The 16,688-nt window shown below is 40.8% G+C and overlaps 1 protein-coding gene across 1 annotated transcript in view; it reads left to right on the top strand.

The window, feature by feature from the left end:
• The window catches only part of LOC134958615 (inter-alpha-trypsin inhibitor heavy chain H3-like), a 143,455-nt gene extending 127,274 nt beyond the window's left edge, over nucleotides 1–16,181 (top strand). Inside the window, exon 23 of the mRNA XM_063941323.1 lies at nucleotides 15,857–16,181. Coding sequence (XP_063797393.1) covers nucleotides 15,857–15,992 — 136 coding nt within the window. The 3' untranslated portion in view covers nucleotides 15,993–16,181. The remainder of the gene's footprint in view (nucleotides 1–15,856) is intronic.
• The last annotated feature ends 507 nt before the right edge of the window (nucleotides 16,182–16,688 follow it).

Raw genomic sequence — 16,688 nt, 5'->3', positions numbered from 1 at the left:
TCTGGTGGTAAGACTAATATACAGAGGCATATCTGGTGGTAAGTCTAATATACAGAGCCATATCTGGTGAAAAGTATAAAATGCAGAGTCATATCTGGTGATAGTCTAATATACAGAGCCATATTTGTTGATATTTCTCATATACAGAGCCATATCTGGTGATAACTCTAATATACAGAGCCATGTCTGGTAATAAATCTAATATACAGAGCTGCATCTGGTGATAGCACAATATATGGCTCTGCATATTAGACTAAGTCTAATATACAGAGCTGTATCTGGTGATAGTCTAATATACAGACCCGTATCCGGTGATAAATCTAATATACAAATCCATATCTGGTGATAAAATAATATACAGAACCATATCAGGTGAAAGTCTAATATACAGAGCCATATCTGGTGAAAAGTCTAACATACAGAACTGTATCTGGGGATAAGTCTAATATACAGAGCCGTATCTGGTGATTAGTCTAATATACAGAGTCATATCTGGTAAAACATCTAATATACAGAGTCATATCTGGTGATAAGTCTAAAATACAAAGCCATATCTGGTGATAGTCTAATATAAAGAGCAATATCTGGTGGTAAGTATAATATATATAGCTGTATCTGGGTATAGTCTGATATACAGAGCCATATCTGGTGAAAAGTATAAAATGTAGAGTCATATCTGGTGATAGTCTAATATGCAGAGTCATATCTGGTGATAAATGTAATATGCAGAGTCATATCTGGTGATAGTCTCATATACAGAGCCATATTTGTTGATATTTGTAATATACAGAGCCATATCTGGTGGTAAGTCTAATATACAGAGCCATATCTAGTGGTAAGTCTAATATACAGAGCCATATCTAGTGGTAAGTCTAATATACAGAGCCATATTTGTTGATATTTGTAATATACAGAGCCATATCTGGTGGTAAGTCTAATATACAGAGCCATATCTAGTGGTAAGTCTAATATACAGAGCCATATCTGGTGGCAAGTCTAATATATAGAGCCATATCTAGTGGTAAGTCTAATATACAGAGCCATATCTGGTGGTAAGTCTAATATATAGAGCCATATCTGGTGGTAACTCTAATATACAGAGCTGTATCTGGTTATAGTCTAATATACAGAGCAATATCTTGTGCCAAGTCTAATATACAGAGCTGTATCTGGTGATAGTCTAATATACAGACCCGTATCCGGTGATAAATCTAATATACAAATCTATATCTGGTGATAAAATAATATACAGAACCATATCAGGTGAAAGTCTAATATACAGAGCCATATCTGGTGGTAACTCTAATATACAGAGCTGTATCTGGTTATAGTCTAATATACAGAGCAATATCTTGTGCCAAGTCTAATATACAGAGCTGTATCTGGTGATAGTCTAATATACAGACCCGTATCCGGTGATAAATCTAATATACAAATCTATATCTGGTGATAAAATAATATACAGAACCATATCAGGTGAAAGTCTAATATACAGAGCCATATCTGGTGAAAAGTCTAATTTACAGAGTCATATCTGGTGGTAAGCCAAATATACAGAGCCATATCTTATGAAAAGTCTATATACAGAACCATATCAGGTGATAATTCTAATATACAGAGCCAAATCTGGTGATAAATCTAATATACAAAGCCATATCTGGTGATAGTCTAATATACAGAGCCATATCTGGTGAAAAGTATAAAATGCAGAGTCATATCTGGTGATAAGTCTAATATGCAGAGTTATATCTGGTGATAGTCTAATATACAGAGCCATATCTGATAATATTTCTAATATACAGAGCCATATCTAGTGGTAAGTCTAATATACAGAGCCATATCTGGTGATAGTCTAATATACAGAGCCGTATCTGGTGATAAGTCTAAAATTCAGAGTTGTATCTGGGTATAAGTCTAATATTCAGAACCGTGTCTAGGGATAAGTCTAATATACAGAGCCATATCTGGTGGTAAGTCTAATATACAGAACCATATTTGGTGATAAGTCTAATATACAGAGCCATATCTGGTGATAAGTCTAATAGACAGAGCCATATCTGGTGATAATTCTAATAGACAGAGCCATATCTGGTGGAAAGGCTAAAATACAGAACCGTATCTGGGGATAAGTCTAATATACAGAGCCATATCTGGTGGTAAGTCTAATATACAGAACTGTATTTGGGGATAAGTCTAATATACAGAGCCGTATTTGGTGATTAGTCTAATATACAGAGTCATATCTAATGATAATCTAATATACAGAGCCGTATCTGGTGATCGTCTAATATACAGAGTTGTATATGGTGATAATTCTAATATACAGCCATATCTTGTGATAATTCTAATATACAAAGTCATATCTGGTGGTAAGTCTAATCTAAAGAGCCATATCTGGTGGTAAGTCTAATATACAGAACCATATTTGGTGATAAGTCTAATATACAGAGCCATATCTGGGGATAAGTCTAAAATACAGAACCGTGTCTGGTGATAAGTCTAATATATAGAGCTGATAGAGTCAAATATCTACCTTTTAACATGAGCTATATATTAATACCGTGTAGCCGTAATGGCTGCTAAACCATGTGCACATGCTACGCACTCCGTACACTATTTGCGTATGAAGACCTCGCACGTGGTACGCAAATAAAGTACACACGCTGTGCTGGGTGTACGGAATACCCACAGTGAGCATACACACAGACAGTAACCTTTATAAACTTTAAACACAGATTATGCTTACACTGTAACCCTTGTATGCAACACACTATGATTGAGTTTGTGTTGTAAAACTTTACTACTGAAATACTGCAGCGATATAACGCTGCTTAACCTTGTTAATGTAAATGCTGTTAGAGCGATTTAGAATTCAGAAACCCTTTGTACCAGCTAGAGAGACACAGACACCCTGCTGAGGTTCTAACACCTTATGTGAACGTTCTATTTGCAAAAGAATAATACAATACAAGTCATACACTACCAATATAACATAGACTACCTAACCAGATAACTACACTTAAAATACAATAACAGTACAATAACACTTAAGAGAAACGAGAGAGAAAGAGGAGAGGAGAGAGAGAGAGAGATATGGCTCACAATAACAATAAAGGCAATATGATTGCGGAGAAAACTTACGCACAAAGGAAACAATCGCATGCGCCTCTGGATATCCAGCTCCCGATTATCAGTGGTGAGAACCGTTGAAGAGAGTAGAGTAGAATGGGAGCTGGATCAGATCGGCTTGTCTATTTATGCACCACACACAATACAATTCAATGGTCCCTACAATCTCATTGTTCATTGGACACAGGAATTCGTCTCCGCATTATAACAAAAGGTCATAGGTCGATTCATACAGGTGGGCTGTGACTATTTCCAACTGCTCAGGTGGGTGGGAAACTAGGTTTCCCGCCGCATGGATAATAAAGTGCAAATAATAGTAAAAGTCCATAAACTTCTTATGTCCATAACTATTCGCACGAGCGATTAATCTGCTTCAAACCAACACCGGAATATTGCTAATTAAATACTCTTCCGATGGATACTAAACACCACTGTATAACCCTTGTCTGACCCTTCGTATCAAACAAAGAGGGATCTCTTTGTCTATGAACATGCTACATTAACTAAACTTTCAGATTCTATCAAGGGGACCATAATCTACAAAATACATTATATGGTAAAAATATGTAACGATTGAGTCGCCCGCTAGACGCACACAAACTCTACCGTAAATCCACATACCGTGCACCTGCACGCGACTGCGAGTATGCATACGCACGGGAGAGCGCATGTACGCGCAGCGGGGACACGCATGAGGTGCAAATATGGCAGTGTGCATCATGATATTTTTCTGACTTTGACAGAGCTGTATCTGGGTATAAATCTAATATACAGAGGCATATCTGGGGATAAGTCTAATATACAAAGGCATATCTGGGGATAAGTCTAATATACAGGGGCATATCTGGTGATAGTCTAATACGCAGAATTATATTTGATAAAAAGTCTAATATGCAGAGTCATATCTGGGGATAAGTCTAAAATACAGATCCGTATCTTGGGATAAGTCTAATATACAGAGCCATATCTGGGGATAAGTCTAATATACAGAGCCATATCTGAAGATATGTTTAATATACAGAGGCACATCTGGTAGTAAGTATAAAATACAGAGCCATATCTGGTGATAGTCTAAATGCAGAGCCGTATCTGGTGATAAGTCTAAAATACAGAGCCATGTTTGGGGATAAGTTTAATATACAGAGCCATATTTGGGGATACGTCTAATATATAAAACTATATCTGGGGATATGTCTAACATACAGAGGCATATCTGGTGATAAGTCTAAAACTCAGAGCCGTATCTGGGCATAAGACTAATATACAGAACCGTGTCTGGGAATAAGTCTGATATGTTTGAGAGAGAAAATCCCGCACCAGAACTAATAATAAATGAATGAAAGTTAATATAAGGGGTTAAGCGTTAAATTTCCATTGAATATTCAAATAATTTTGACGCTGGTGCTACCTACTGATCGGAAAATGTATACAAAGAGGAAAAATTGTGGCAGAGATCAGTTTACCTAGGTGCACTCTACCCCTTTAATAAATCTAATCTATGATATTTTAACTTTAATAATTTGTAATTTTTTTTTTTTTTTATAAACATAAGGTACCAATACTCACATGGAATGTCATCCTTTATTCATAATATCCCATATGGTATTATAATGGCCTGAATATTAGGCCATACAAAGCGAAATATTTTTTTTTTTTTTTATAGAAATAGAAAAACGTGAAAAGAAGAAATATTTATTAGACAGATTTCTGTCTTGTGTGAAAATAAGAATAAAATAAAATTCTTAAAACCAAATCGTGTGCCGACTATTATATCTTATATATTTGATATCACTCTTATGATGAGTATAGGTGTTCTAAGCTCCAATTATTTGTATGTATGCACCTGATAAATATCAGTGTACTGCTCAAATATTAAACTATATCTGAACAATGTATTCATTCCAAATGTACCGCACTTAAATTACATTTAGCAGTGTGAAAAGAAATAGATATGAAAAATCACACTTTCTGTCCAGGTTTTAATGTTGATGCTGTATCTACTTGTATTTATTTATAAACAGTATTATGTTTCAATCTCCCATTACTCTGTGTATACTGTTGACACTGTATCCACTAGTTCCTCTGACAGTAGTGAATTTCAATTACATACTGCTTTATGTGCTGTGACTGGCAACAAATGTTGCTAATATATATTAGTATGAATTCTTGGCAATCTGCCAGTCTTCCTATGCTGCACAGATATAAAGTTGTGATTGCTTCTTGCTCTTTTAACCATAAAAAAATACTGATATGTTCCCCCTCGGTGACGTGATATCAATAACTGCTTCTTATGACCAGGATTAGTACTGGGGATTTGAATTCACAAATCCCCTCATCTCACACTATTTACATAGACTCAATAATTTATATCCCGCAGTTATAATCTACATGCATATGTGGGGATGAGGGCTGCAATAGGCTGTCAATCCATGCTAAATCACACCAGCACTCCTGGGTTATTAAAGAACGGACTATGTCAGAGAGTATAGTACAGTTAGTATAGAGGTGGGTTTGCTTTCTTATATGTGAGACCCACCGACTGGCATACTCCGCATAATTTATTATATATTAAGCAAAAAGATACAAATTTCTGACAGCCTAAATTTAATCATATAACCCTCATGCCCTCCTCCTATGGTCACTTATCATTGTGCATGACAATCTCCGGGTAGCACTACCTTTAAGTATATATTTTTTAAGGTACAAAGCTATCACATAAATGTTCGGTACATAGGTAGATCAATTAGGAGCTTAGGAAACAACACATTAACATTAGCGGCGCACGGCTAAACCAATGCGCATTTCGCTCTTTGTTAGAGCTTCTTCTGGGCTCTAGAGTGTAATTTAAGTGCGGTACATTTGGAATGAATACATTGTTCAGATATAGTTTAATATTTGAGCAGTACACTGATATTTATCAGGTGCATACATACAAATAATTGGAGCTTAGAACACCTATACTCATCATAAGAGTGATATCAAATATATATGATATAATAGGCGGCACACGATTTGGTTTTAAGATTTTTATTTTATTCTTATTTTCACACAAGAGAGAAATCTGTCTAATAAATATTTCTTCTTTTCACGTTTTTCTATTTCTATAAAAAAAATATATATATTTCGCTTTGTATGGCCTAATATTCAGGCCATTATAATACCATATGGGATATTATGAATAAAGTATGACATTCCATGGTACCTTATGTTTATAAAAAAAACAAAAATTACAAATTATTAAAGTAAAAATATCATAGATTAGATTTATTAAAGGGGTAGAGTGCACCTAGGTAAACTGATCTCTGCCACAATTTTTCCTCTTAATAAGTCTAATATACAGAGCCGTATCTGGCGATCGTCTAATATACAGAGACGTATATGGTGATAAGTCTAATAATCAGAGCCATAGCTGGTGATAAGTCTGAAATACATTTATAGCCATATTTTGGGATAAGTCTAATATACATAGCCATATCTGTGGATACGTCTAATATACAGAGCTGTATCTGGTGATATTCTAATATACAGAGCCGTATCTGGTGATTATTTTAATATACAATGCCGTATTTGGTGATAGGTCTAATATACAGAGCTGTATCTGGTGATATTCTAATATACAGAGCCGTATCTGGTGATTATTTTAATATACAGAGCCGTATCTGGTGATAGGTCTAATATACAGAGCTGTCTCTGTGATAAGTCTAATGTATAGAGCTGTATCTGTTGAGAAGGATAATATAAAGAGCCATATCTGGGGATAAGTCTCATATACAGAGCCACACCTTGTGATAATTCTAATATACAGAGCCATGTCTGGTGGTAAGTTTAATATACAGAGCCATGCCTTTTGATAAGTCTAATACATAGAACCATATCTGGTGATTGTCTAATATACAGAGCCGTATCTGGTGATAAGTTTAATATACAGATCTAATTCTGTAGTATTATTACATGCAGAGCCATGCAGTGAGATAAGTCTGACGTGCAGAGCCATGTAGTGAGATAAGTCTGACATGTAGAGCCATGTAGTGAGATAAGTCTGACGTGCAGAGCCATGCAGTGAGATAAGTCTGACATGCAGAGCCATGTAGTGAGATAAGTCTGACATGCAGAGCCATGTAGTGAGATAAGTCTGATGTGCAGAGCCATGTGGTGAGATAAGTCTGACGTGCAGAGCCATGTAGTGAGATAAGTATGACATGGAGAGCCATGTAGTGAGATAAGTCTGACGTGCAGAGCCATGTAGTGAGATAAGTCTGACGTGTAGAGCCATGTAGTGAGATAAGTCTGACGTGCAGAGCCATGTAGTGAGATAAGTCTGACGTGTAGAGCCATGTAGTGAGATAAGTCTGACGTGCAGAGCCATGTAGTGAGATAAGTATGACATGGAGAGCCATGTAGTGAGATAAGTCTGACGTGCAGAGCCATGTAGTGAGATAAGTCTGACGTGCAGAGCCATGTAGTGAGATAAGTCTGACGTGCAGAGCCATGTAGTGAGATAAGTCTGACGTGCAGAGCCATGTAGTGAGATAAGTCTGACGTGCAGAGCCATGTAGTGAGATAAGTCTGACGTGCAGAGCCATGTAGTGAGATAAGTCTGACGTGCAGAGCCATGTAGTGAGATAAGTCTGACGTGCAGAGCCATGTAGTGAGATAAGTCTGACGTGCAGAGCCATGTAGTGAGATAAGTCTGACGTGCAGAGCCATGTAGTGAGATAAGTCTGACATGGAGAGCCATGTAGTGAGATAAGTCTGACGTGCAGAGCCATGTAGTGAGATAAGTCTGACGTGCAGAGCCATGTAGTGAGATAAGTCTGACGTGGAGAGCCATGTAGTGAGATAAGTCTGACGTGCAGAGCCTTGTAGTGAGATAAGTATGACGTGCAGAGCCATGTAGTGAGATAAGTATGACATGGAGAGCCATGTAGTGAGATAAGTCTGACGTGCAGAGCCATGTAGTGAGATAAGTCGGACGTGCAGAGCCATGTAGTGAGATAATAGGATTTTGGTACTTACCAGGTAAATCCTTTTCTTTGAATCCATAGGGGGCACTGGAGTACTCTTGGGATATGGACGGGCGTAGCCGAACAAAGGCACTGAATATTCAAATTTAGGACTCTCCCCCCCTCCATATCCCCAAGTACCTCAGTGTACTTTGCCAGTGTTTTTTACTGAGCGAACAGGATATAGAGAGGTTGACAATGGAGAATCCCTATAACATAACGGACAACCACAAAGTTGACCCGTAACCTTATTGTCAACTAAACAGTTGACACCTTAACCGATAGAACTTATAATTTGAACCAACCGGTGAAAATGTGTTACCATAAGCTCCTTTGAGCTTAATACCATCCAAGTTAAATCTGTTCACTAAGCTCCCTTGAGCTTAAAACAACCCAGGTAAAACTGCTCTGGGTGGGCGTCCAGTGCCCCCTATGGATTCAAAGAAAAGGATTTACCTGGTAAGTACCAAAATCCTATTTTCTTTATCATCCACTAGGGGTCACTGGAGTACTCTTGGGACGTACCAAAGCTTCCCTCGTGGGCGGGAGAGCTGTTTGATACTTGTAACAGTAGGCAGCCAAAGCTAAATGCTGATGGCGCCACCATTCATAACATGTAAACGTGCACAAACGTGGTGCACTGAAGGCTATGTAGCCGCGTCGTAGACGCTCCACGACCCGCTGGGTCTGACATTCCCACAGAACCTGTGGGATGAACTATTACTGACGTAGGCGAATGTAACTTAGCCTTAAAGTAAGCCTGACTTGTAGTCATTATTATCTGGATAATGTCTGCTGAGAAACTGGCTAACCCCAGTTTGCAGTATCATATATAACAACAACGTACTCATATCACGTACTGTAGACGTTCGGTACATATATAAACGCGTAACGCGTGTACCACAATCAGAATTTTAGAATGTGCTATCCACACAGGAACCACTATTGGTATATTGATGTGAAGAATACGAAAGCGGATTTCGTCCGAAGATCTGCTTTGTCATGAGAAAACTCAAATACGGTGGCTTGGAATACAAGGCACCCAAATATGAAAACAAACCCCTTGTCGAAGCACCATTGCCGAAGCCAAGGCTAGAAGAAAAATGTTTTCCAAAGTGAGAAACTTAATCCCCATTTGTTGAAAGGGTTCCAAAATATGAAACTGTAAGAAAATCTGAACCCAACCTCAAATCGCCTGGCGCTGTAGGTGGGATAAATAGAGTCTGAACTTTGGTGACACCTTGTAGAAAGATGTTGACAGACGCAAATAGAGGCAAACGCTTTGAAAATAAGTTTACCACACAGATACCTGCCCTCTTAGTGCAGATGAACGCAGTTTGCCATCCCATCCCGTGTAACAGAATACGGGTACTTGAAGTATGATGTTGGAAACTTCCGAGGTTTACACCCTATGAAAGCACACGAAATTTTTTTTTTTTTAGTCATGAGCTGCCTTAAGCGGCTTAGTATTTCGTAACATGGTTGGTATAACCGATACTGTAATGCTCTATTTTTTAAGAGGGCGGTCTGAACCCTCCCCCCGTCAACCGCAGCTGCGGTACATAGATAATAGGTACATAGGTAACTATGGGTAAAAGAACGTTCCCTGATGTAACAGGTTGGACGTATTATGAGCGGGCCAAGATCGTGTGCAAGTATTCCTTGAAAATTCGAGAAGCAAACTTCTCTGAAACCCATGAGATACCACCAGTATGACTGTGACGAACTGTCTACTGATCCGTTTTGGCAACGAAGAAAGAAGCGGAAAATGGTGGAGCCAGATACACGATGCTGCATGACCCCATGAATGTGATGTACACATACTGAGCTTTTGTAATTGTGGCGAGATGCCCTCATGTATACTTGAGGGTAACCCCCTTCTGTGGACTCACATATGAAACACCTCTGGATTTAATGTCCAGTTTTTAAGATCCAAACCCTGACGGGTGAGATCGCCTGTCTAACAGATGTCCACTCACGGATTGATCTCTTGACATTTTCACATAATGGCGTTCTGAGCCATTGAAGATTTGAGTTACCTACCGCCTTGCCATGCGGCTTATTGGTTCTCACTGGTTGTTGAGTATGCAACTGCCTTTGCTTTGTTTGACTGCTTAAGGGCAGCGTGAGCTAGGCATGAAAAAACAAAATTACATGAAACTCACGGTTGTTCCTCTCCACAGAAATATTTTTTATTTGTTCTGAAGAGAAACCAGAGTCTATCCCTGGTCAGACTGAAAGCGAATCATTTATTGCATTGTAAAATGCACAGAGTTGTAGTACCTTTATCGACAGCAATCTGTCGTGTTTAGAACCTTTGCGTTGATTTCAACTACAAATCCTGACTCTCTGTGACTGTCGTCCAGAGTATACGCACCCCTGTCCCTCTGTGGGAAACGCGAGTGAAGGGTGGCGAACTAAATTGAAAACACATCTTTATTCTTAATAATTGAATACACCAATGTACCGCTAGTCTGCGTGTACTTTTGCTCTTGCTGTTGTAGTAGGTAAAAGTCTTTGATTTACCGTATTTATAATCTTACCTAGGAATTGACATCGTTTAGACAGACTTAGATGTGATTGTTTTCGAACTTAATCTGCTACCGCAGTATACCTTAGTAGCGCAAGATAGAGGAACTTTGTTGATACATAGTTCTTATGTGAGATGAGCTATTATTCCAACATCACTTTGGTAAATACCGGAAGCGATAAGCAACGGTATAAATGAAATGGTTAATGGTTGTGGCGATTTGCCAACGCTAGAACCTGTGATGAAGAAACCGGACTGGGTAAATACGCATTGTGAAGATCAAATGCAATTATACAATTTTGTGGCTGCAATAAGCAAAAACTAACAGCAGAAAATCCATTTCCTAACTGTAGTAAATGACTTGCTGATTGATATTGCAACGGAGCTTTTGATTTTGCTCAAACAGAGGGGAATAAGTAACTTTGACTCTGTTGGCGTACTATTGGCTGGTTTATAAACCAGCAAAGACTAAATGACAACCTGCCAAACCGTTCGCCAGAAGCAGTTTTGTACTCTAAGCTGTAAATAGCTGAGACATATATGAGTTGAAGTCATGAAACCTTGCAAATGTAACATGAAAAGACGCACTTCCACAATTGTAAAAGAGGTCATCAAACCACTGGCTTGCTGACTGTAACGTCCTGTCGTTACAAGGCGTGACTGTTTCTTATAAAGGAATAAAACGCCGTTACAAGTATATTGTATGCGCTAATGGCAGAATATCCTAAAGGGATAAAATGCCGTTACACATATATCAAATTTAGGAGCAAACAAGCTCTGGTCTTGTCGCACTTAACTAGCGACAATGAAAATAACCGGCGTTAGCAGAAGCTTTACAGATATACTCTGCAGCTTCTTTTAACCGTGATCGGCATGGTTTCATACATAGATTCTAGTGACCCAAATGTATCTGTGGTTTTTATAATGTTTGACAGAAACGCATATACCAATGGCGGATCGCGTCCTTTTGGAAACGATTATGTATGGTTGTCCAAAACCCCGCACTATCTGAATGCTGGACTAATGTACCCTTCTCACTTGTAGTTATCGGTGTGAGATTTGACATAGAATCGTGCATTAAATTATAAGACTAGTGAAATAAACACTCTGGTACCCAAAGGAAAATTGTCACTTTGGAAAGACTGTCTTTTGTTAGCGCTGGCGGAGTTATTCTGAGACTCTGATTACCGCTGTTTTAATTTGAATTGCCCATGTTAACATTTTTAGTCTGCACTAGAGCCTTATTTGCTATGTAGACAGACATCATAATAGGCAACAGACAGACACTTGCACGACTTAATAACATTATTATATGGCATATATATCTATATATATATGTTATTGCTGAACAGCATATTTATTAGGAAACTAAAGTGTTCTTTATGTGAAAAGCAGTTCACATGGGTATGAAACCCGAACCAAATTCCTACTAACACCCCTGCGCCTTCTGGTGGCTTAAAGATGTAGGGCAGGAATGTTCTAGAATTATCCTGAAGTAAAAATTCCCACTAACACCCCTGCGCCTCCTTGTGGAGTAGAGGTGTATGGTCTGGAATTATAACTGGAAAACCAGCAATGATTAAAAAGGCCGTCATGCCATGCTTTCACAGAAAATCACAGTACAGGTTACCTGCTGCAGTTTTAATATAGGCTTAATAGCCTATTATACAGTTACTATGCTTAATAGCCTATTATACAGTGATAACCCAGGTGTAGGTTACAGTAAAATATATGCATTTAGTCAATTAATATGAGCACTGCCTGCAGTGTATTTATTTTGCAACCTTAACCAAAAATAACAGAAAACATGGTTAAACGTGCAATAGGTTATGCCACTGATAACCTAATGCCAGCCAAAGCCTCATATATATATTATATATATATACAAAGTGTTTACACATATAATCACAGTTCATACTGATATTATAGACAGTTCTGCCAGCAAAAGCTTCATTATATATTATATATATAAAACGTGCTGAATCACAGTACACAGTGTACATTGTTTAAAGTGCTGCGCTGCTTGTTTATTTTGAACCCATGCAGCCTTTGCTGCTGCTATGGGTATTATTCCCCCTCCCCCCCCCCCTGCATCCCCATGTTACCTGCAGCGTACGGGGATCGGGTGCAGGGAGAGCAGGAGAGCCTGAATCTAGCGCCGGGGAGCCGACCGGAAGCTCCTTCCTACAGCAGTACACAGTCTCCCTGTGTCTGCGGTGTCTCACTGGGAGAGTGGCCGGCGTCCTTGAGTGACGTGCGGCCGCTCTTTAGTACACAGGAGAGTGTCGGCGGCGTGCCGGGCCATCCGAGCAGTGAGAGCGGCCGGCGTCTGAGTGACGTGCGGCCGCTCTGTTTAGTTCAGCGCCCGGAGAGTGTCGGCGGCGTGTAGCGGTGCCGCATCAGAGCAGTGAGAGCGGCCGGCGTCTGAGTGACGTGCGGCCGCTCTGCTTAGTTCAGCCAAGGAGAGTGTCGGCGGCGTGTAGCGGTGCCGGGCCATCAGAGCAGTGAGAGCGGCCGGCGTCTGAGTGACGTGCGGCCGCTCTGCGCGTATAATGTGAGGAGAACCTGTAAAGCTCTCATTCTATCAGGTGGAACTTCATATATAAGAAGTGCTCCTTACTACTTCAGCGGGACCCGTCAGCGGCGTGCTCAGCGGCGGCCAGCTCCCTGTACAGTTAACACTCACACAGCAGGGCGGCAGCGTGAGCTGACCGCCCTGACACCCATACCTTGCTCCATACTGGCTGTGACGAGCTTCTCTCTGTAAGCTCCGTTTCAGCCTCCAGCTTCTCCACTCGTGTCTGCTGTAAGCTCCTTCTTCCAGCTCTTTGTCTCATCCTGGCTGTAACGGATCTTCTTTCTGTAAGCTCCGTTCAGCTTGCAGGAGACAGTGGCTGCCTGTGGCTGTGAGGGTGCTCTTTGTGAGGACCGACACGCCATGCGCTGCCCTATAGCGCCTGTGGCTGTGAGGGTGCTCTTTGTGAGGACCGACACGCCATACGCTGCCTTGCAGCGGCACCATCCCGGACCCAAGTTTTTCCAGAAACTGGGACGGGAAGTGTAAAAATTAAAAAGAAAAATAAAAATAAAAATCTTCTGAAAAGTGGCCATTGCCACAAGCCGATGTTCATCTGTGAGCACCGAAAAAACACTGGCAAAGTACACTGAGGTACTTGGGGATATGGAGGGGGGGAGAGTCCTAAATTTGAATATTCAGTGCCTTTGTTCGGCTACGCCCGTCCATATCCCAAGAGTACTCCAGTGACCCCTAGTGGATGATAAAGAAAAGTCTGACGTGCAGAGCCATGTAGTGAAATAAGTCTGACGTGCAGAGTCATGTAGTGAGATAAGTCTGACGTGCAGAGCCATGTAGTGAGAAGTCTGACGTGCAGAGCCATGTAGTGAGATAAGTCTGACGTGCAGAGCCATGTAGTGAGATAAGTCTGACGTGCAGAGCCATGTAGTGAGATAAGTCTGACGTGCAGAGCCATGTAGTGAGATAAGTCTGACGTGCAGAGCCATGTAGTGAGATAAGTCTGACGTGCAGAGCCATGTAGTGAGATAAGTCTGACGTGCAGAGCCATGTAGTGAGATAAGTCTGACGTGCAGAGCCATGTAGTGAGATAAGTCTGACATGCAGAGCCATGTAGCGAGATAAAACTTACGTGCAGAGCCATGTTGTGAGGTAAATCTGACATGCAGAGCCATGTAGTGAGGTAAGTCTGACATGCAGAGCCATGTAGCGAGATAAAACTTACGTGCAGAGCCATGTTGTGAGATAAGTCCGACGTGCAGAGCCATGTAGTGAGATAAGTCCGACGTGCAGAGCCATGTAGTGAGATAAGTGTGTCATACAGAGCCATGTAGTGAGATAAGTGTTATATGCAGAGCCATGCAGTGAGATAAGTGTTACATGCAGAGCCATGTTGTGAGATAAGTGTGACATGCAGAACCATGTAGTGAGATGTATGACATGCAGAGCCATCTAGTGAGCCAAGTCTGACGTGCAGAGCCATGCAGTGAGCTAAGTCTGACGTGCAGAGCCATGCAGTGAGATAATTCTGACGTGCAGAGCGATGTAGTGAAATAAGTGACATGCAGATCCTTGTAGTGATTTAAGTCTGACGTGCAGAGCCATGTAGTGAGATAAGTCTGACATGTAGAGCCATGTAGTGAGATAAGTCTGACGTGCAGAGCCATGTAGTGAGATAAGTCTGACGTGCAGAGCCATGTAGTGAGATAAGTCTGACGTGCAGAGCCATGTAGTGAGATAAGTCCGACGTGCAGAGCCATGTAGTGAGATAAGTCCGACGTGCAGAGCCATGTAGTGAGATAAGTGTGTCATACAGAGCCATGTAGTGAGATAAGTGTTATATGCAGAGCCATGCAGTGAGATAAGTGTTACATGCAGAGCCATGTTGTGAGATAAGTGTGACATGCAGAACCATGTAGTGAGATGTATGACATGCAGAGCCATCTAGTGAGCTAAGTCTGACGTGCAGAGCCATGCAGTGAGATAATTCTGACGTGCAGAGCGATGCAGTGAAATAAGTCTGACGTGCAGATCCTTGTAGTGATTTAAGTCTGACGTGCAGAGCCATGTAGTGAGATAAGTCTGACGTGTAGAGCCATGTAGTGAGATAAGTCTGACGTGCAGAGCCATGTAGTGAGATAAGTCTGACGTGCAGAACCATGTAGTGAGATAAGTCTGACGTGCAGAGCCATGTAGTGAGATAAGTCTGACGTGCAGAGCCATGTAGTGAGAGAAGTCTGACGTGCAGAGCCATGTAGTGAGATAAGTCTGACGTGCAGAGCCATGTAGTGAGATAAGTCTGACGTGCAGAGCCATGTAGTGAGATAAGTCTGACGTGCAGAGCCATGTAGTGAGATAAGTCTGACGTGCAGAGCCATGTAGTGAGATAAGTCTGACGTGCAGAGCCATGTAGTGAGATAAGTCTGACGTGCAGAGCCATGTAGTGAGATAAGTCTGACGTGCAGAGCCATGTAGTGAGATAAGTCTGACGTGCAGAGCCATGTAGTGAGATAAGTCTGACATGTAGAGCCATGTAGTGAGATAATAATAATACGAGACATAATACATTTCTCTCGTGTTACTGTCTGTTACAGGCAGCCGTTTGTAGTCTCTGGGTTCTAATCTGAGAAATAGCCTAATTTATCTCCTTTTTGTTTCCAGATCCAGCATCTGTTACTTAGCGTCAGATGGCGTAAAACAGCAATTACCCTGCGTGAGCGTCGCTGTGAAAGCTGATGATTTCCCCGGTGGAAACAGTATAATTGTCTCAGATATATTTTATGTTCCGCATAAGTAATAATGTAATAAGGAATACGTGTGTTACTCTGATCAAGTAACAGCAATTCATAAGAAGCTGTAATAATACCTTTTGTGCTTACTTCTTGGTAAAGATACAATGACCTAAGATGTGAAATAAATTGACTGCCAATGAATATGTGACTATGGATCTGTAATAAAAGAATGGTCTTATCTCGGTCCAGACCTACTTTTGCCTATAAAAATCATTTTGTTCATTCACATAAGTCCCTGCCCTGGACACATGATTACACACAAGGGTTCACTTTTGTCAGAAGCCAATTAACCTACCAGCATGCTCCATGTCATGGAGTATGGGAGGAAACCCACACAAAAACCAATGAGAATGATCCTTTCCTGTCGGCATCTCTGTATGACATGCCCCTTGTAAAAGTGAGAGAAAGACGAAACGCTTCGGGTGATTCAAGTAGCTATAAAAGGAGCCAACAGAAGTCCAGCAGGAGCTCAAACCTGCTGGAATTAGAGATGAGCGGGTTCGGTTTCTTTGAATCCGAACCCGCACGAACTTCACTTTTTTTTCCACGGGTCCGAGCGACTCGGATCTTCCCGCCTTGCTCGGTTAACCCGAGCGCGCCCGAACGTCATCATGACGCTGTCGGATTCTCGCGAGGCTCGGATTCTATCGCGAGACTCGGATTCTATATAAGGAGCCGCGCGTCGCCGCCATTTTCACTCG

The sequence above is a fragment of the Pseudophryne corroboree genome, chromosome 9 (genome assembly GCF_028390025.1).
Source record: "Pseudophryne corroboree isolate aPseCor3 chromosome 9, aPseCor3.hap2, whole genome shotgun sequence".
Lineage (NCBI taxonomy): Eukaryota > Metazoa > Chordata > Amphibia > Anura > Myobatrachidae > Pseudophryne > Pseudophryne corroboree.
Note: the sequence above shows the minus strand (reverse complement) of the source record. Positions and strands in the feature narration are given on the sequence as shown.